The 21,442-nt window shown below is 49.5% G+C and overlaps 1 protein-coding gene across 1 annotated transcript in view; it reads right to left on the bottom strand.

Moving 5' to 3' along the window:
- Positions 1-5,284: 5,284 nt before the first annotated feature.
- The window catches only part of NCAPH (non-SMC condensin I complex subunit H), a 33,535-nt gene continuing 17,377 nt past the window's right edge, over positions 5,285-21,442 (bottom strand). Inside the window, exons 7-18 of the mRNA XM_027554573.1 lie at positions 21,216-21,405; positions 19,721-19,812; positions 18,724-18,929; positions 14,547-14,695; positions 13,918-14,021; positions 13,487-13,609; positions 10,704-10,814; positions 9,311-9,484; positions 8,544-8,657; positions 8,121-8,209; positions 7,622-7,697; positions 5,285-5,784 (exon numbers count right to left, since the gene is read on the bottom strand). Coding sequence (XP_027410374.1) covers positions 5,725-5,784; positions 7,622-7,697; positions 8,121-8,209; positions 8,544-8,657; positions 9,311-9,484; positions 10,704-10,814; positions 13,487-13,609; positions 13,918-14,021; positions 14,547-14,695; positions 18,724-18,929; positions 19,721-19,812; positions 21,216-21,405 — 1,488 coding nt within the window. The 3' untranslated portion in view covers positions 5,285-5,724. The remainder of the gene's footprint in view (positions 5,785-7,621; positions 7,698-8,120; positions 8,210-8,543; positions 8,658-9,310; positions 9,485-10,703; positions 10,815-13,486; positions 13,610-13,917; positions 14,022-14,546; positions 14,696-18,723; positions 18,930-19,720; positions 19,813-21,215; positions 21,406-21,442) is intronic.

Genomic DNA, 21,442 nt, shown 5'->3' with positions numbered 1-21,442 from the left:
CGTCCGTGATCTGACATCAGTGTCCCCGCGCCGCTCCAGCCCCGCAGTTCCTGAGGCCGACTGAGTGCGTCTGCCCGGCTGGCACACTGGAATCATTGTTCTCAGCAGATGAAAACCAGGCCAGCTGGAAGAGGTCCATTCAACCCCAGTGTTTACATATGAGGGGCCCAGGGCCAGAGCGACAGGAAGCGACTTGCCCACATTGCAGAACGAGCTGCTGGCAGACTCAGGCCTGCCTGTGGATCTCCGCCCACTGCCCCAGGCAACTCCCTCCACCCTGCAATTGCGATAACTTACAGTGTGGCCATCCCAGATGGATGGATATTGGGGTGCCTCCACCTTTGGGCTGTAGTGAATAATGCTGCAGTGAACACGGATATGCGAATATCTCCTGGAGAGCTTGCTTTCAGTTCTGTGGGATACATACCCAGAAGGATGACTGGATGATATGGTAGTTCTAGTTTTAATTTTTTAATTAATTATGGCTGTTTACTTATATTTAATAACTTCATCAATGGTAGACATTTAGTATTTAGATATTTTAATTAATTAATTAATTAATGCTGTAAAGAATGTTCTTTACAAGCCTCTCTGTGTACCTAGTTGAGTATGTCTCTAAAAGAAAGATCTAGAAATGTCATTGTTGAGTTGGAGGGTGCCTATGTTTGTTATGAAATATCTACTGCCCAATTGTTCTCCACAGAGGCTGCAGCAACATCCACTTCTCCCAGCAATGGGGAGAGAGAACCAGTTTCCCCACAGTCTTGCAAACCCTTCATAAGATCTTTCATTCCCCACTGTTTGATCCCTTTGCTGCCTTGACTTGCTTTTCCCTGCTGGCCCGCATCTCCTCGCCTGCTCTTGGTGTGTCCTCAGGGGTGAGCTGCCTGACTGCGTCTGTGTCAGAGGATGAGACTCAGCTTCATCTAACAGAAAGGGCCACGTCACTGTGGTTTCAACACAGTGCTTTTGTTTTCACATCAAAGGGATTCTATCATAGGCTGTGGGGGACTGACCTGGCCGCTGCGGGGTCACTAAGGACTTGGATTCCTTCTGTCTGTGTCTTCTGCATCCCTGGGATGTGGCTTCCATGCTCAAGGTTGCCTCCTGCTCACCTTGCACCCACAGTCTCAACCGTGGTTAGGAGGAAATAGAAGAGAGGCTCTCTTAAAAAATGTTTCTGGGAATATTGCGTGTGTGCTAAGTAGCTTCAGTCGTGTCCGACTCTTTGAGACTCTATGAACTGTACCCCACCAGGCTCCTCTGTTCATGGAATTCTCCAGGAAAGAATACTGGAGTGGGTTACCACGCCCTTCTCCAGAGGATCTTCCCAACCCAGAGACGGAACTCCCGTTTCTTAGGTCTCCTGCACTGCCAGGAGGGTTCTTTACCACTGGCGTCGCCTGGGAAGTCCCTTAAGTAACCATCCTCAGCTCCAAACCCACCACCTATTCTCTTTTGGGCGATGCTGCGTCCAGTGCACTGCAGACCACATTTCCACCTTGCCAGCCGCTCCGTGTCAGTTGATGCCAAGGAGAGGCATGTGAGGAAGGCTGCAGGGCTGCAGGAAAAGTGACCTGCCCCGTCACTTGCTTCCCCATCCTGTGAGGGTTCCCAGCGACTCCCACCCCACCCCCAGCAGCAGTTATTCCTTCCTGAGGCTGCAGTTTGTACATTTCCCAACACTGAGACCCAGCCTCACTGCGTCCCCGTCAGCCCAGGTCAGTTTCCGCTCTGTGGAACTCCTGTTCAAAGTCTCTTAAGTTTTTCTCTTTGTGCCCATGGCTTTCCCAGTCCTTGCCTGGTTGCTTCTGGCAGTTGCTACTTACTTACCTGATACCCTAGAATGAGTTCTCTTCTTACCCTTTCAGTATCAACAATTCTTTACACCCAGTAAGCAGTTCTTACTACAATTTCTGTGTTCATGTATCGGATTTCTATCTCCTGACTAGTCTCCTGATGGTACAACTCCCGTCTTGACTTTAACATAAGGGGGGACTGAGGCCCAGAGGCAGTACCATAAGGTTAGCACTCTCATTCATCTGTAAGAACAGAGAGATGGTTTTCCAACTGGGCTTCCCTTTTTTAAATTAATTTTTGTTGGAGTATAATTGATTTATAAAGTGTTAATCTCTGCTGTACAGCAGAGTGAATCAGTTGTAAATATACGTATTATTACAGACTGTGGAATAGAGTTCCCCATGATATACAGTTGGGCTTCGCGGGTGGTGCTAGGGTAAGAGAATCTGCCTGCCAACGCAAGAGACACAAGAGACATGGGTTTGATCCCTGGGTTGGGAAGATCCCTTGGAGGAGGAAATGGCAACCCACACCAGTATTCTTGCCTGGAGAATCCCATGGACAGAGGATCCTGGCGGACTGCAGTCCATGGGGTCACAGAGTCGGACACGGCAGCACACACACACACATTGTATACAGGGTGTTCGTGTTGTCTGTTTTGTATATAGCAGTGAGTATAGGTCAATCCCAACCTCCCAGTGTATTCTTTTCCATCCTAGGCCTCCATATTGACACAGTGAAGCAGCTGTGTTTTGGCCAAGACACCCACGTTGTAGCGGTGTGTCCACCTCCGTGTCTTTTCTTCTTTCCTCACTAACCTACTCTCCTGGCACATGGGAGCTTTCCGCCTCCTGTCTCCCCATGACCTGTGTTCCTGCCTCATCGCTCTTTCTGCAAGCTCAGACTCTCCTCATCTCCTTTCCCTCCAGGGCTTGGTCCCTCTGCTCCCTGCTTCTGCAATATTTGTAATTCCTGAGGAACTGTCACCAGATCCCACTTTGGGAAACCCAGTCGTATGTGAATTCCACTCATTCTCATCCAAGGAAAACTGTCCCTAGGAAAAAGATTTCTGTTATGAAAAATACTCTGGGCTTCTTTTCAGAAATCATGACGTTTGCCCCAGAGCCTCCTGATAAGCAGGGAAATTTGGGAGACTGAGCTCCACAAGGAAACCTTCCAACCGACCATCCCCAAAGAACAAAGGAAGTTTATCTTTATTGGAAATGCACCCCCAACTGCCCACTGCAGCACCACAAAGTCTGAACTGTCATTGCCAAGATGGGGCGGTGAAATTACAAACAAGGAGAGACGTTTAATCGAGAATGAACAGGATTAAGATATCAACCCGCTAAGAGAGAGGCCCTCCACAGCCTGTGGGATGACAGGTACAAATGCCATATGGTCCCATTTAATCTGTAAGGGTTTTTTTCTCCCTGATTTGAGGATTTTATTCCTTTGAAAATCTTATAAAGGGACACAAATGCAACCCCAACATCTTATTTCATAAACCTTTGATTGAAAGTGTTAGTTGCTCAGTCGTGTCCAACTCTTTGCTACCCTGTGGACTATAGCCCTCCAGGCTCCTCTGTCTGTGGAATTATCCACGGACAAGAATGCTCGAGTGGTTGCCATTTCCTTCTCCAGGGGATCTTCCCTATCCAGGGATCAAACCAGGGTCTCCTGCACTGCAGGCAGATTCTTTCCAGCAGGGAAGCCCAAATTTTTGATTAGGTCCTATTTATATTTGCTTTTATTTCTATATGCAGTTGCCCAACTTTCCCATCAGCTCTTTTGATCTGAGATTTTTTTTTTTTAACAAAAAAACACATTAACAAAGAAAAACAGTGTATTAGCCTGCATGGGGGAGAAACCCACATGAAGAGTAACTCCAGTGGCCAAATGAATCCTGGCACAGCAACCATGTGAAGGAGGGGGAGAAGCTTGCAAGAAGCAGGATGGAGAGAAAAGGAATTCATTGAAGAAGCTGTTACCACCCCTGCCAGTTTTATTGGCAGACCAATTCAACGGACATGAACTTGGGCAAACTCTGTGAGGGACAGGGAGGCTTGTCCTGCTGCAATCCATGGGGTTGCAGAGTCGGACACAACTTAGCAACTGAACGACAGGCCCTGGCCAGGCCCCATGACAGAGATGTGTGCTGGACAGAGGAGGGGCTTGGCTGGCGATCGCAGCAAGAGGACGGGCGCTCCCCAGACCTGGAGAGAGGTGCTGCGGCTTCGGCCCAGGACGGGGTGTGGATTCTCACTCAGCACTGCTTTTCCTCCTGAAGCACGTCCATGGGTCTAAACCTCTCCATTCGGCAGCCTGGGTGGTATCTTGGACACAATTTGGAAAGTACATTCCTCGGGAGACGGGATTGGCTTAAGATTTTTTATGTGGACCGTTTTTAAAGTCTTTACTGAATTTGTTAACAATATTGTTTCTATCTTGTTTTGGTTTCTTGGTTATGAGGCATGTGGGATCTCAGCTCCCCGACCAGGGATCAAACCTACACCCTCTGCATTAGAAGGTGAAGTCTTAACCACAGGACTGCCAGGAAAATCCCGGGACTGGTTTTTGTTTTGTGTGCTTTGGGGTTTAGGAGCAAGTTATTATCAGGAGTAATCACCAGGCACATCCTTCACTGCTTCTGACCGAACATCCAAGCTATTTACCCCATGGATGGTGACAGGGTGCTCTGGCAGAGACCCAGGACCTGCCAAGGATACAAGTATTTGGATCAACATCTCCAAGTATGGAGCCTGTGACATGAGCACGTGGAGCATAGTAGCTAATAATAAAGATCTAAAAGCAGACTTCCTGGTTCAAGGCCAAGGTCTCGGCAGTTGGCCGTCTTCTCCCACGTGCGTTACTTTCTCTTCGTGTACCTGTCTCTCCTCTGTAAAGTGGGAGGGATAATACTTAACAGGATGTTCCTCACAGGGGATTCTGAAAAGGCTGAAAAGTCAGCCACAGAAAGTACTTAGTAGTCACTTAGTAAATGTTGGAAATTTTTACTCTTATCACCCTCTAGCAGAACTACAGGCCCAAGAGAACCAATCTTTTCTCTTTTTTTTTAAAGCAAATCTGTTTTACTTGTGGCTGTGCTGGTCTTTGTTGATGGACTGGGTTTTTCTCTAGTTGCAGCAATCAGGGGCTACTCGTCACTGCAGTGCCCGGCTTCTCATTGTGGAGCATGGCTCTGGGTGTGCGGGCGTCAGCTGTGGTTGGGAGCTCAGCAGCTGTGGTGCACAGGCTTAGTGCCCCGCGGCATGTGGGATCTTCCCGGACCAGGAATTGAACCAGTGTCCCTTACGCTGCAAGGTGGATTCTTAACCACTGGACCCCCAGGGAAGCCCCTCAATGGACCCAATCTTGAAACCCCTATTCTACAAGACAGATCACCTCAGCCCTTAAGGATTTCCTGCCTGATACCAAACAAGTGTTAAAACCAGGTCTGATACTTATGTAGTGGGCATTCAGCTAGTTTGTAAAACAAATTATCAAAGGATTTTATTTTTAAGCTTATATACACATTCATGAGCATATATATGGTGTATATATGCTTTATATACAAGGTTTTGGTAGCTATTAAAGGACAAGTCCTACTGGGGAATTCCTTTCTACAAGAATAAAGTACGGAGAACAGAGCAATGGAGGACACAAACTACATGGGTACGAAGAGTGGACACTGTTCCCGTAATCAGGGACGGTATCCTTGCCCTCTCTTCCCTCCTAGGTGGTCACCACAGAACAGAAAATTTCGATCAAGGACAGAGTTGGTCAGGGAGCTGGTTCTCAGACAGTGAAGGGGAGAAGGTGCGCTGGGAGAAGGCAGCCACGGCAGCCTCGCCTCGAACGCCTGGCATCTCAGCCCCAAGTGTGGGCATCCTGGTCACTGGGAGTGAGGAGCGCCCCACGAGCTCAGTCCTCCTGCCACACCAGAACATCCGAAAGATCCTTGGTTCCTTCCAGCTTCAGATTCTGAAGGAAGATCAAACACAGGTGAACGCTAGTACACAGAAGATACAGGAACCAGAAACCAAACTTGGAGGTAACAAGGTGGTAACCACAAAGAACCAGGCTTGTCCCCGTGCTTATAAGTGACACTGTCAACAGCGACTGTAACCTGCATGAAAAAGCTGGCTCCAAAGCTCTGTCGACTGCTGGAAGGAAAGCAAAATGCAAGCCTGGCTCCTGCGACAATCTCTGTAAAGGACCAACGGCTGAGCTGGGAGACTGGGGGAAGTGACAGGGAGCCCACCAGGGGCCACGGCACAGGCACGTCAGCCCCATCCATGCGTGGCCTTCCTGCCCTGCCCGAAACCTCCCCCTGGGTGATGCCCTGACACCGCTCTCTCTCTCCCATCTCTGCACAGGCCTTTTTCTGCCTCCCACTTCCTCTTGGACCCTCCCACCTCATGGATCCTCCACCAACCCTAGGCAGCTGTCCCCCCAGGGCTAAACAGCTGTCAGCAGCCCCTTGGCACACGGAGGCCTAACTGTACCCGGACCACACACCCCTTTCCAGGCACACCTTCCCCTGCGAAAGATGGAGAGCACACACCTCGCCTCCCCCATGACGGCCGAGGGGCAGCTCGTGACCAGGGGCTGGTGAGGAGCCCAGATGGGATGAGAGGCTGGGAGGAGGCGGACCGCACCAGCGCCATGCTCTGGCACAAGGTGTGAGACCTGTCTTGGTGGCGCTTAAGCTCTGAGTCACCGTGGATCCCTGGGGATTATCTGGTAGCTGTCAGCCAGTGCTGCCAGTGAGATCTCCTCAAACAGTCCAAAGGCCAGCCCAGCAGGTGCTGGTCTGGGAACACCTCCTGATTCTTCCAATGCTGAGCACTCCAGGGCCCCTTGGAGAAATCTGATCATAGCAAAGCAAGCAAAGCTGTCTCTGCTGCTGCGGGCGAAGCGGTGGCAGAGCATGCGGACCCAGTGAAGCCTGCAGTCGCTCGCGCTTCCCAGCACTGTCTGCCCGGCCCCGGCCGCCTGGGAGTCGAGGGAGGGTAATGAAGGATCGCTCTCAAGCAGACACGAGGCCCTAGCCAGCGCTGACCCTCCAGCTGGCTCAGTGGTGGAGTCGCTCACACCTTCAGAATCTGGACTCAGGGTGCTTCTGAGCTTCGGGGGTGGCACTGTGTTTCGGGGGCCTGGCTGGGCTGGGAGAACACACCCAAGGGGGAGCCCACAGCACCGACGTCCACGAGGGAAGCTGGCAGTGACACCATGAAGGCGTCTAGCTCCAGCCCTGGCGAAGATTGCGGCTTGTGCTACAGCCCAGCTGTGTCCTGGGCACACGAGAGGACACCACGCTTCAGGCAGCACCAAGTGCCCGGGCTTGCCGGCTGCTTCGCTGGGGCGCCTGCCTCCTGGAAGCGTCCACTGGGAAGACAGGTCCGGCCAGCTCCGCAGTGACTGCCCCATGGCCACTCCGCTCAGTCAGCTCTCCTTCAGCGTCTGTCTCCTTGCTGCCTCCTCGCTCCCCTTTTCTCCACCACGGTGCCCACCTGTCCTGACTTTCACACTGGAAGGATCTGGCCTTTGACGCCCAGTGATGTAAAAGCACCTTACGTGTTTTCAAGTTGAGAACCGACAGATCACAACTTCAACATCTAAAATTTTCCCACTGGGATCCTCCTCATAATTTTCATCTCTACTCATACATGTTGGCCTTTTTTCTCAGCAATTTTTCAGTATCTGGTTAATGCTCTGGGTTGAAGGTAGGTACTATGTAAGTCACTGCACTTAAGTTATCCCATAAAAAGCTCCTGTAGGCAGACTGTAATAGTCCATGCTTACCAGGTCTACCTACCTTCTCATTGGCTAAATGTAGGAGGCACGCAAAGGCCAGAGGTATGGAGAGGTTCTGAGCCATAAGGGGAGGCAGGCTGTGAAAGAGAAAGGCCAGGAAGTATTTAGCTGTCACTGCAACTCCAGGAACAAAGGCGCTTTCATCAAGTATGAATACACATGCCTAGTGAATAAACTAATGGGAAACAAAGAAATATTTCAGATGCCTTTTAGAAGCAGGTTTTTCCAGTTTCTTATTTGGAAATATTTCCTGTTCTATTCCAGCCACTGGTACAGAAAAATGCCTTTTTTAAAGGTGGGCTACCTTAACTCATTTATCAATGCAGAGAAGGAATGGAAAAAATGCAAGAAGTGTGAAAATGGCATGTCCTGTGTGGAGGGGGGCTCTGTTACACCAACAACTTGGGGAGGAGCGGGAGGGGTGAGGAGGGGAGGGGTGAGGAGGGCAGGGGTGAGGAGTGCTGAGGCGGGGGGCAGGGCTGTCTGCGGCACGCACACACCTCTTCTGCAGGTCCTTTGTGAGACTGCTGAGTTTCTTGTCAGGCCCCTCCTCAAGGGGTCCTGCTTCTCCATCCTCACTGTGGTTTACCTGACAGAGGAAAGGACACTCCAGGATCAGAATGGGCCCAGTTTACTTTTTGACAGCAACGTAAACCTATGAAGCTGGAACTCGAAAAAGGAAAGCCTGCATTGGAATGAAACCGAAACAATTTCTTTGGTGCATTTGGAAGAAAAAAGATCCATCTGTACCACCTTCCGTGTGACCCGCCGGTTCACACACTTGGTCCACTTCCGTTTTGGAGGTCTGATGTCGTCCTTGTATTGCTGAACAACTGCTTTTCAGGTTGGCGCTACTGATGCTGGCGCACAGACACGAGCCGCGCCCGCCTCGGTGCCGAGCACCAGAGAGAGGAACCCGTTACCTCTGCATCTGCCTGCTTGGGGGTCTCCGTCAGCAGACTCCACATGCTCTGCTTCAGCTTCTTCATGTCCATCTTTTTGGCAGTCTTGGCATACTGAATTTCAATTTTATTTACCTGAGAACGGTATGTGACAAGTAAAACTAAGCAGAAGAAGCATTTACCATCAGCTCTTTGAAAAAGTCTGGAGATGAAATAATGAATAAACCTAGTTTACACTACCAAGTTTGAGCTTTCTTTGGACGTATTAAAATAGAGTCCCTCATTTCAATCTACTGATAATTTCTTTTTGATCAAGTACAGTCTTCATTAAGGGTACCCTGGAATTGCAGTGTAAAAGAGAAAAGTGAATCAAATATATATAAAAGCACCAAGCCTGCCATTTTGGTATGGAATAGATGCTTGATACATGTTAACTTTATATGAGTTGAATCTGGTCTAGATTTTCCAAAGCTACACCTGCCCTTACCCAGCCCACTTCTCTTTCTGCAGGCTTCACTCGCGTACTGCGCGTGCACAGCAGGCTTGTCCCTAGTCATATGGTTTACCACAATCTTTGGAGAGATGGCTGGTTCCACACAAACATAATCGGTATCAGCCCATTCTCTACAGCCTTATTTAAGAATCAGCCACTTAGAGAGTAACGGGTTAAAGTCAAGAAGGAAAAAAAAAAAAAAAAATCAAGCTCAGACTAATACGATTCTCATATAAGAGGCAAATTAAGCAGCTCTCAGGCAAACATCGGCTGTAACTCCTGGCTTCGTCTTTACCTTCTGAGGCTCAGCTACCAGATTTGACTCCCTGTAAGTGGTGATGTCCAACCCGTGGGCCTCAGATGCCTCGTTGCTGTCTTGTGTGGTCGCAGGTGGATGGTCAGAATGGCCAAGGGTTCCACCTGGTCCCTCAAATAAGTCATCAGACTCTTCATAATCGCTGTCAGCGGCCTGGGCAAGGAAATAGCTCTTCAAGTTAGGCAGAGCTGTGTGAGGGGCTCAGAAACAGCTTTGCAACAGATCCCATACCCAGCAAGAACAGAGCACCTGAGAGGTCATGGGCTTCGAGGTCCTCTAGTCATCTTCCTGTTGTGCAAAGACGGTACTAGGGAGGCATCTGTTAACTAAGACCTCTGCAGTGAGAGTTCAAAGGAACACGGTCATCACCACAGCGTCCTTTGTCTCTAAACAGTTTAGGATCTCCTTTTACAGAAAGCATTCCTGAAACCCCAGAGACGTGACCTGCCAGCTGGCCAGCGGCAGGGGTCCTGCTGGGAGCTGGTGACAAAGACATTCTTGGACTGAGCCCAGCAGAAACAGACCAGATCTCTGGGTGGGGCCTAGGAGGTGGTTTTTTAATAGGCTCTCCCAGTGATTCTTACGTACACTAAGTTTGAGGAGCACTGGTCAAGTGGCCAACTAGATTTTCACTAAAATATAAATAAAAAGTAATATATAAATAAAAATATAAAAAATAATATAAAATATAATAAATATAATATAAAAAACTATAAATAAAAATATAATATAAAAAGCTAACTCTCTTCCAAGAAAGAAAGTACAGTAAATAAACTGTTCTTCCTATTCTTTCTCCTCTCCTCATTCTCAGGAACACATGGGATCTAATATCTCCCCCTCTGTCAGGCTATCTCATTCACAGAGTCACAGAAGGGATTCTGAGATTATCTAGTCTAAGCAAGATCTAAAGCGGGGGAGCAGTTTGTACAAGTTCACAATGTGTGAACCACAATCAGGGCTATAACGTGGTCTCCTGAGATCCACTCCATATACCTTTTCCCCGTTAGAACACACTGGCATCACACGTCTATGCGTTTTGTCTCCCCACCCAAAACTTTAGTTCCTGAGTGGGAAGAGCGTTTCTTTTCCTTTGAAATCTGAAAATAGCCAAGCTAAGTGCTTTGTACAGGATGAACACTCCATCCACACGTTGACTGGACTATGTCCGCTTTTCTCCTGCGTGCAGAGCTCAGCGTGAGGCAGGCCGAGGTCCGGCTGCTCCCCGGCTCTGCTCAGTTCTGAAGCTTGGGGCAGGGCAAGCACACACAGACCCCTACCGGATCAGAATGTCCTGCAGCCTTCTGCCTACAGGAAAAGACAAGGGAGGCAGAGACCCTGCCGAAAAGAGGACAGAATGCTTGCCCCTGCTTACCTGTAACCCAGGGCAGAAGTTGGAGGTGTCGTTAGGGTTGTTGTAATCGTAGTTTCCAATTTCTTCACAATGCTCGGTCCCTGCCTTCTGACCTTGGGCCACCTTCAGTAACTGAATGGAGCAAAGTACAGCTTCAGAGAGCAATTTCTAGAAAAGCAGCTAGTAGACTAGGCTAGCCTTCGGAGAAGGCAATGGCACCCCACTCCAGTACTCTTGCCTGGAAAATCCCATGGACGGAGGAGCCTGGTAGGCTGCAGTCCATGGGGTCGCTAAGAGTCGGACACGACTGAGAGACCTCCCTTTCACTTTTCACTTTCATGCATTGGAGAAGGAAATGGAAACCCACTCCAGTACTCTTGCCTGGAGAATCCCAGGGACGGGGGAGCCTGGTGGGCTTCCGTCTATGGGATCGCAGAGTCGGACACGACTGAAGCGACTTAACAGTAGCAGCAGACTAGGCTGGGGAGATGACCTTAGTTCCAACAATGCACATCCCAGAGCATTAGGGTCCTGGAAAATCACCTCACCCAGTCCACTTCTAACTCACCGCCCAACTCCACTCTAGAGAAAGCCCAGGGCAGCGGGGCTCCTAGCTGCCAGCTATCCCAAAGACGCAGAAGCAGCCAAGCCACAATTAGGTCTGCCCACAAATTTATTTGAAAACATGTTCCTTCACTAAAAACAAAACCACCTACGCCTATCTGAAACGAAGTCTACTTGAGGCTGCTTATTGACTAGTTTTGACAGCTCACTCACTCCCTGTTGTAACTCTCAGGCAGCCAGTCCCACTCCTGGGCCGTGACTGCTCCCCAGCAGCCCTCCTTTCTGCACCACACCCAAGGGCCAAGAACCACCTTCGAGGGGTCTCACAGAACAAGTCTGCCTCCTCTCCTGGGAGTGCCTGTCCACCACAGCCCTCCAGATTTTCAGGCCTTTAGGGCACTGATCTTCATCTAGGGTGTGTCTCTGGGGTGGAGGACATGAGATTAAAGGTGTGTACAGTTTACAGAAGCACACTGAATATTTCAGTATAACATAATATAATTATATACTCCAAAAGTAGCCCCCAAACCTCAATGTTTTTATAATACAAATCCAAAAATAAACAACAGATTTTTATTAAGAATTACCCACTTTCTCCCACTTTTCTTCATATGATGATTTCTAAATCCCTCCCTGTGTGGAATACTCTCGACACACTCTAAATTGTCCATAGTCTATTAGAAATGTTTCAGGAAGGGTATGTGAGACCCCTCATGTATTCACTGGCTGCTATTAACATCGCTCTTTAAGATATTAAAGAGAATGGGTGGTTGACCTGTATAGTCTTTATCCAGATTGGGTCTTTGCTTAATAATCATTTGGTGTCTACTTTCTGCTATTTAATAGTCACTTTTCTAGTGTTGCTCTCCTGGAAAGAAGAGGTGAGGAATCCTGGGCTTCTGCCTGCCTGCCCTGATAAACATGAAGGGAAATTTGTTCCTGTGGATAATCAGAAGCAAGAATTCTTTCCTCTCTAAGAAACAATGATGGGAAAAAACACACAAAATACAAAAAAGACAATTCCTGGAGTGCAGTGATGCAATGACCTTGTTTTAACCATTTTCACATCTGAAAATGCAAATTACCACCTAAGCCACACCCTTCAATGTTCATATGGCTTGAGAGAGGAGGAGGTGGCTTGTGGCTTGTGGCTAGGAAAGCGGCTGAGGCTGGGTCAGTTTGGTGGGGTGTCTCGCTGTCTTCCTTCCGCCCCCCAGCAGCCTGGCTCTGCCCCTCCACCTCAGGGCTCTGGTTTCTGACTCGAGCAAACAGCTGCGTGTCTGACACTGACTGTGGCCGTGGCTGCTTCTGCTACTGCGACTGTCTCTCCTTCTGCATTATTTTAAATTGAGGTTTAACTGACATATAACATATTCATTCTTTCCACATTTTTAAGAGCATTTCTGTTAACTGAACAGTACTGATTAGAAAGAAAATGACCAGTGTTAAATTATAAGAACAGAATGTGCAATATGAGTGAATTCAGGGAACTGTATATGTATCATTAAGACTTGTGGAGAGACAGGTAAAATAAGGCAGAGGAAACTATCAACTGTTTGTAGACTTGACAGCAAAGATGAAAACAACCAGGAATGCAAATGAGCAGAGGGTCCGGGTAAAAGGGACTGAGCACGACCCACTGCCTGGTTACCCCGGCAACAGGAGTGCAGGCTTGCTGCTTAGCATCACCGGGGGCCACGGGCAAATGAAGCGAACAGCGACTGCGGTGCACACCGGCGCAGCCAGAGCGCTCGTCTGAATAGGCATGGAAGGAATGCAGGCAGGCTGTGCAGCACTGGGGGCCCGAGGACTGGCAGCTGCACCCCCCGCACATCACAGGAGGCTTGAGCGTATGGCGTGATTGTGGGGAGGCTGTGAGAGCTGGAGAGAGCACCTGGCTTCTGAATCCACAACTCTAATGAGAATCAAAGAATCAAGGAGTAACCAACGCCATGTAAAACCTGGACAAAGCGCTGTTCATCCCCCTTGCCCGTGAGGAGGTAGGCCAGAGTGTCCGGCGTTCGAGGCAGGTGAGGCACTTCATCTGTCCTGCCAGCATTACCCTCCAGCTCTGCCCTCCCCACGCCATCTCCTGGCAACTGCCTTGGGCTCAGACGAGTCCCACCTCACACGCTCCTCCTCAGAGGCACCAACGGTCACACTACTGGCCACTGATACCTCTGATGCTAAGAAGGGGTGCAACGACAGCATGACCTCAGGGAACCAAAGAGCAGCTTTACCCTGGTGCCTGGTTTGAGATGCAGCTGGACCAGATTTTCCGTCTCATACTGGAAATCTGTAGGAAGGGTGGTGGCTCTCCAATTCTGGTTCTCCAATGTGAACTTGGTCAGAACAGTAACAGCCTATTGATTTTAAAGAAAAAGAAGAGTAGTTTTTATGCATCTTTAATAAAAATGGTCTATATACATACAGCTGCAACAGTCTTCCCCTTTCTGTGTAAAGGAGTGATTCTGTGAGACATTATTCATTGTGAGTCTCTCTGCCACTGAGTCTGGGACTCTTTCAATTCCTTCAGGGACTGAGGGAGAATGAAACTATCCATTTACTCTAAGAGTTAAATTTATATGAATTCTTAAAAAGCACAGATGAAAGGGGAAGAGGAGTGCAAAGAATTTGTGAAAGCACAAAGAATAATAAATCTAGCACAAACCTTTGTTTTTCGAAAATGTACATCAAAGTCAATATCATCGTCAAAGTCAATTTTAAAGTCCTTTGAGCTCTTCTTTCTGTGCTCTGATTGTGAAGCAGTGTCACCTGCAGAAACGAAGTCACCTGTCAGCACTGCTCGCCTCTCGGGGCCATTCATTTGCCCATCCTGCGACTCTGCCTGACAGCCCTACTGACCGCGAGAGTGCACTTGTATCGGAGCGTCGGAGCAGCACTAGGAAAGGCAAATCTTATACCCAATATCTATCCTTACGATCTCTGTTTCTGCTGAGAAAACTCAATAAAAGGTACGCTAATTAATCACTTCTCTTCAAAGAGAGAATGCAAAAGTCACAGTGCTGGCGGAGCCCTCAGGGGGCTGCAGCGTGCACCCATGCAGTCACTCACTCGGCACCTCCAGACCCTCCCACTTAGAGGCTTCAGTCTTAACTGATCCCTCATCCCGGGCCAGGTCAACTGCCTGTCCAACCAGGAGGCTGCTTATCTTGTGTATTTCCTACAGCTTGTTGGGAGGTACAAGACTGATGGGCATTTTCCCATCCTGAGCTGAAAGGCAGACTGGCTGGGTATCTGCACTTTCTCTTCTTAACAGTTCTGTCTAGAAGTACATACGTTTAAGTCGAGGTCTAAAGCGCCAGTGATCCGGGCCAGCCCACATCGACATAGTACGGGGGCTAAAGTAGGAATACTCTCCAGGTTTCATGGACAGAAGGGGACACAAGGTCCAAATGTCTCCGTCCCCGAGGGGAATCACTTCGTCTCTGCAATGCATAAGATCCATTTTTATATGTACAGTCATATGTGTGTCGATGTAGACAATACAATCGTGTATTTACACATAAAGCAGAATACAACCCAGCTGAAGACACTACTTTTCCAAAAATGAGCAACACTGCTAAGAGTAAGCCCAACATAAACACATCACTGCTGCTACTGCTAAGTCGCTTCAGTCGTGTCCGACTCTGTGCGACCCCATAGACGTCAGCCCACCAGGCTCCCCCGTCCCTGGGATTCTCCAGGCAAGAACACTGGAGTGGGTTGCCATTTCCTTCTCCAATGCGTGAAAGTGAAAAGTGAAAGTGAAGTTGCTTAGTCGTGTCCGACTCTTAGCGACCCCATGGACTGCAGCCTACCAGGCTCCTCCATCCATGGGATTTTCCGGGCAACAGTACTGGAGTGGGCTGCCATTGCCTTCTCCGAAACACATGACTAGTAATCCTTTAGTTTACTCAGTCAGTGCTTTTGCTTCTCTTCATTTTGTAACAACACGATCATATCTATGCAAGTACTTCGGATATTTCAAAGTGCTTCATAAAATCCAAGTTTACCCACTTGAGAGATAAGAAAACAGAAAGAAACTGAGTTTTTGTATAAGACTACATGGCTAGTAAAATGCCAGAGCTGGGGACTGGACACCATTCCCTGAAGCCCAGCCTCAGGGTCTTTCCACACACAAGGCTTCCGGCCACATGACACGACTGTCACAGTTCTTGCTCACCATCTTCCCATAAACGAGGGCTCCGCTAACACTGCTGTAGTTCCTACTGAAAGTGAAAACAACTAATTTATGTCTCCCACATGACTGGGGGACAATAACCTATCTGTTAAACCATCTACATTGTATTTCTTGCTGTGTATGAAGGGTCTAACTGGCCCATCCAGCATGGCAGTTTTGGACTGGTGTTTCGCCCTTTCTGCAAGGTAACTAAAACGTGTCGGGTAGGTTTCACCCACAGGCCCTGCCAGGTCAGAAAGCCTGTTAGCGCTGCTGTACTGCCCTCTAAAGGTAAAGACAATGACGACCTTTTCACCTGTACTGAGCCGTACCTATAAATCCCCTTTATATCAAACCTTATGGTATAAGATAAAAGCTTTAAAAGGACTTTGCTTTCATCTATGGAATCTTTTTTTAAAATTTTATCCAGTAAACTGTACCTGTACATTTAAGGTGTAATGAAAACAATTTTTAAAATTAAAATACACTAAAAAATCCCCACTTCTAGTCTGTAACTGCCTTCCTATGTTAAGTAATAACTGCACTGCACTCTGCTGTATTTCTCCCAGGGCAAGAGAGAAGGTGGCTTTGGGAGCATCCCCACTCAAATTCTCAGGTCCTCGTCTGTCAAAATGCTGGCAGCTGAGCTGGCAGTTTGTTGGGAACTTAGAGGTAAAGCTATAAAGAGCTTGACTCCTATCTTCTGAGAGTCGGACTTCTTCTGAGGGCCAGAACTGGATGAGGCCCTGGAGGCTTTTAATAATTCTTTCAATACAACACAGTGCTATGTGGCAGGCACCTGACTCCCCCACTCAACAACCAGCCTGATCCAGTCTACCCCTCTGTCAGGCTTCTCTCATCCCCTTTGGAGGAAGTGTTTATTTCTCCTACCCCACCCCAGCCTACCACAACCACAGTCCTTCCTTCAATTTAGCACCAGCTCAGTCGTGCTGCACGAACACCTGCAGGTTGAAGGTTTCCTCTCAACCGTCTCCTAGCACCTCAGCCAGCATGCAGCAGAAGGCCTCAGTCTTTCGAGCACAGAGCAGGCTGTGGTCTGGGCTGGACCACGGGCGAGGCCTTTAACCACAGTGAGCGCACGCACCCAGGAGATCAGAGAGCGTACACGGCCCCGCAGCTGCAGAAGACGGAGGGCAACTGAGCAGCCCTAGGTCACGAAGCGCTTTCTCGGTCACCTCCTCACTAATGTACGACGTGCACAGTGGTCAAAGGGCTGCCATCCAGGGACCAGTCACACAGGGCTTCCTGCAAGCACTGGTGTTTCTAATTCGGCATCGCTCCACCCCACCTTGAACTAGAGAAGCTCTTAAAGACCCTGCAGTTCAGTACTGTGTTTTCAGCCCTGCGTACTGCACAAGCCCCAGCAGCTCTGGGCAAGTTATGAGGCATTCCTGGCCTTAGATACTCCTGAGTTAGTGCCCCGGGGTGGAGCCTTCCACCTATAGGTCATCACATACGGCCAGATTGGTCAAGGGTGCTGAGTAACTCCCCAGCTCCACCTTTATTTACCCTCTCTGAACCCGTTTCCTCACCTGTAAAATGGGGTAACAGGACCTATAGGGTTGTTGTAAGGATTAAGACATTACTTTTACATATTATATAAATTATGTCAAATATGCAGGTAAGGAACCCGGCAGAGTATCTGGCACAATCAGAATAATCAGGAGCTCAGGAAACATCAGATACTACAATACTATTAATATTATCATCAGGTCCCAATCACTCACTTTACAGGTGAGAAAACAAAGACCCCAAAGATGAGGCCGCTTGCCCCACATCTCCCAGCCATCCGCGGCAGGGTCGGGTCTAGTTCAGTTCACACACTTGCTGAGCTCCCAGGAAAGGCCAGCACCAGACCAGGGGCAGGCATTTCAAGGCAGACGAGACCCTGGACTAGAACCTAAGCCCTGTGCCCCTAACGCAGGCACTTGGCAGGATGGAGTCTAAACTTTTATTCTGTCCAACTGGGGCGAGAAATGGAGACTTTTGTTCAAGATGTGTTCAAAATAACCATCTATGGGTTATATGGTTATAACAATGGAAGTGAGGAAAACCCTGCTACCTCAGTTCCCCAGATGCCACCTCACTGTTTACACAGTGACAGCTCTTCCCTGACCTTTGAAAATGACATTAAAAGAGCTCATCCCATCAATCTGCCTACCAGTGCTCACTTCTCGGAAGACAGGATGGGAACAGGGACAAAACCACAGGTTGGTAATAGCACACGCCAGGAGAGGCGGTTTATAAAGGGTCTGGGGGGCAGAGGTAATTTTTCCTTGAAGTCCACACAGCCCCCTGACTTCTCAGATTTGAAGAGGCACTGTCGACCTCATCATTCCCCATGCGGGCAAACAAAGTGAGTCCAGAAAGCACTCTCAGCCTGGACACTCAGTAAGGCTCTTGAAGGAATTTTGCCTTGGTGGGAATTACGCTGGACAACTTGTACAGTTTCACCCACTCTGAACCAGCTGGGCTGTCCCTGACCCGACTTGCCAAACTGCTGCTATGGGCACAGGGCCATCAGAAGGTCTGTCTGTTCTAGTCTCATGGAATCTGGTATACCCAGGCCCATTTAAGACCGTTAGAGGCCCTCACACAGCAGGACTGTGGGATCCTGCTTCCAGATCACACTCAAAATTAACATAACCTAATCTAGTAAGTACACATAATAAAGATAAAGCAAGTCCAGATTTTCCTATGACGCTTACTAGAGTAATCAAAAATCTAAATTATCAGAGACCAATTCTACCATCTCCTCAATCTCATATGCTCAATTTTACCTGCTGCCTCAGTTTTCCTTGCTTTGCTCATCCCCAGTCTACCAATCTGATAACCAACTCTGCTCAGACCCCTCTGCCCTTTAGGTCGGGCCCACGTTTTCTCAGTTATCAATACATAAGCCTGTTTTCTGCCTACAACTGAGATGGAGTGATTCAGCCAAAAGCCAGACCACGTCCAGGGGCTTGAAAGGCAGCACAGTCCGTGCTACCAAAATGGAAGTGGTGATGACAGCCGCCACTAAAGGAGCTACTATAGCCCAGCTTTTTATGTCGTAGTCTCATGCTTATCGACTCCTGAAATGTCAGGCTTATGACCAGCAAGTGGCTGAGCCGGTATTCCAAGGCAGATTGATTCCATCGTGAGTCAGAATGGCTCAGCCTGCGTAACAAGACACACCAGCCTAGCAGACCACAGAGACAAAATCGGACTGTCCCAGCAGGACGTCTGGGAGAACTGCTATGGGAACACTTCCCGAGGCCCTGAGCGCCTTACTGGCAGCTTTGAACCTGGCAGGGCTCCTTCCAGCTCCTGAGCTCGGTGCGATCCCCAGCTTCAGTCTGGTCTGCTTCATCATTGGCATCGAAGTCATCCTCCAGGGGCCCATTGGGGAAGTCCTCGCAGTCACTGTCCTCCACCTCAGCATCAAGGTCAAACACCTGATCCTTCTTCTTAAACTTGTCCACCAGGGCCGACACTGACTGGAAGAGACAGAGAGCTCCCCAGTCCCCCACATCCCCATCACCAGCCCACTCCCATCACCACCCCGCCACTGCGGGGAGACTGCCCCACTGGAGGTGCCTTCCTCCCCACGCCCGCCTCCGCGGAGCCAGCGTTCTCTCAACAGCAGAGCGCTGAGGAAGTTTATATTGTGCGCACAGGATGGAGCTGGATTGTGATCAGGCACATTTTGTAAAACACAAAACCGGAATCTGCATCCTTTAACCCCATGTTTAAACAGTTTTCCATGGAGACCATTTATTTTGGAGGTTGTAGTAAGTAGACTAAAGGGGGCCAGGCTAAAAATAGAGGAAAACTTCACACATGACAATTTCTCAGGAAACTCTGTGCCAAGGGACTCAACTCTGAAGAGCAGGAAATTCCTTGAGCTTGACAGCAGCCTGAGACCAGAGGCCACTGGGACAGCCATGTTTGAGAGTAAATCTGATAAGACTGTGCACCCAGGAATGGAAGGACTGCCTTCCCCTGGGGGGAAGACAGGAAGAAACACGAAGCTGATCCCCACACGGTACTCCCAGCTGTTTAACGGGCCTGCAGAGGGCAGCGCACAGCCCCACTCCCAGCCCTGCCCCAGTGTTCAGTCCCTACAGAGGAGCCAAAGCAAACACTTTCTGTACTACTGCCAACTAAATCAAAATGATGCCACAGTTTTGGTTCCCACTGGGCAGAACTCATCTCAGGCCATCTCACTGAAACCACGAGCTGCTGGAGAAATGCCCAGGGCCCTTAGAAGTCCAGAAATTGACCACACCTCATTATGTGCTTCACTGTCCCATTTAGTGAACTGGAAGCCGGCCAGGGAAGGGCAGATTTGGCGATCTTCCGCACACTGCTGCAGGGCCGCTGGGAGGACAGGAAGATCACAAAGAAGGATCAGAGCAAGCTGGAGACGTGCCTCAGCCCCTGGAGATGATGGAGCAGCCGCGGGGAGGGGGAGGCGCAGCCACCTCCTGTCCTCGGACAGGGAGCAGCCCCATGGAGGGGGAGGCACAGCCACGGTGCAGCCACCTCCTGTCCTCGGACAGAGGCTGGCCGGCCACCCACCTGTGTGCTGACCGCTCTCCCAGGAGAGGACGTGTGCTCAGGCTCACACCAGTGCCAGAGGTAGGCTCCACACTGGTGTTCCATGAATCGGGAAAACACCAGAGCAGAAGCCTGAAGCACAGACTTTTTGACTCTGGAATGGACTCTGTGTCCCATGCTGGAGCTGGGAAACCAAAAACCCATCCTTAAAGCGTACTAACTGCACAGACAATTGTGCAGTGGCACTTACTGTAGCCCAAAATAAACTTGGTACGGGCTTCCTTAATGGCTCAGAGGTAAGGAATCTGCCTGCAATGCAGAAGACGTTGGTTTGCTCCCTGGGTCGGGAAGACCCCTGGAGAAGGGAATGGCTACCCATTCCAGTATTCTTGCCTGGAGAATTCCATGAACAGAGAAGCCTGACAGGCTGCAGCTCGTGGGGTCCCAAAGGAGTTGAACATGACTTAGTGACTGAACAACGACCAAACTAGGTACAGATTACGCACCTCACAGGATTAGAGCCCCATTTGAGGGCACACCCCTGGACAACTGTTAGTACTAACCAGTAATTCTTAGCAAATTCTAGACAAGGACAGGAGGAGGATGTGCACCATAATATCGGTGTGGTCCTGCAGAGGGGAGGATAAATTCCATGTACCACAAAATTGTCCCACGCTAGTGCCTGGCCTTCACACTGCCCACCACATCCTCAGAGGACCCCCAGCAGTGGGAGGGGACAGGCTGGATGGGCGGCAGGGGGCTGCGGAAACCACTGCTAAGCCAGTATAGGGGACTGACGGCAGGACAGATCTGTTCTCAGACCACCATGGGGGATTCTGAAGACAGTTCATACAGCCCTTTTCTCCTCAGGGTCCCCTGGGTTAATAACACGTGAACACAAGGCCTCTGGTGCAGCAAGTCTCTTACAGCCCCTTTCCCAAGTCCAAACTCTCATCCTCCAGAGAACCAGCGGCCCACAGGGCACCAGAAGGCCTTAGGACACATAAGCCATGAGCACTGGCTACTACTGTTCAAGACTCCATGCTGCAGAGAAGCCAAAAGTGAGTTTCTCCTGAAAAAAAAAAGAGCCCACTTTGTCTTTCCAGAGGAACCTTCTGGGTAAATAAGCAAAACAAGAGCAGAGTGGGCTTGCTAGCCATGGTTATATACAGAAACCTCTCTGATGACTGAACTGCTCTGGTAAGAGCCGGCACTGGACTCACCTTTTAAGTCGGTCATTTCCACCCAGCCCAAATCCGGCAGCTCGGGAGGCTCCCCGCTGGAGAGGGTCTGGATGTCGGCGGGGAAGAGCAGCTCGCTCCTGTAGTCTGGGCAGTGGAGGGTGGAGAGAAACACACCTGCTGTGCTACACTCGTCAAACGAGGCTGCCGTCTTCTGGAACATGGGGTCAACCTGAGCGCAGAAACAGAGGGGACCCCCAGAGTTATGG

Source organism: Bos indicus x Bos taurus, chromosome 11 (genome assembly GCF_003369695.1).
Source record: "Bos indicus x Bos taurus breed Angus x Brahman F1 hybrid chromosome 11, Bos_hybrid_MaternalHap_v2.0, whole genome shotgun sequence".
Lineage (NCBI taxonomy): Eukaryota > Metazoa > Chordata > Mammalia > Artiodactyla > Bovidae > Bos > Bos indicus x Bos taurus.
This window is presented reverse-complemented; position numbering and strand designations above follow the sequence as displayed.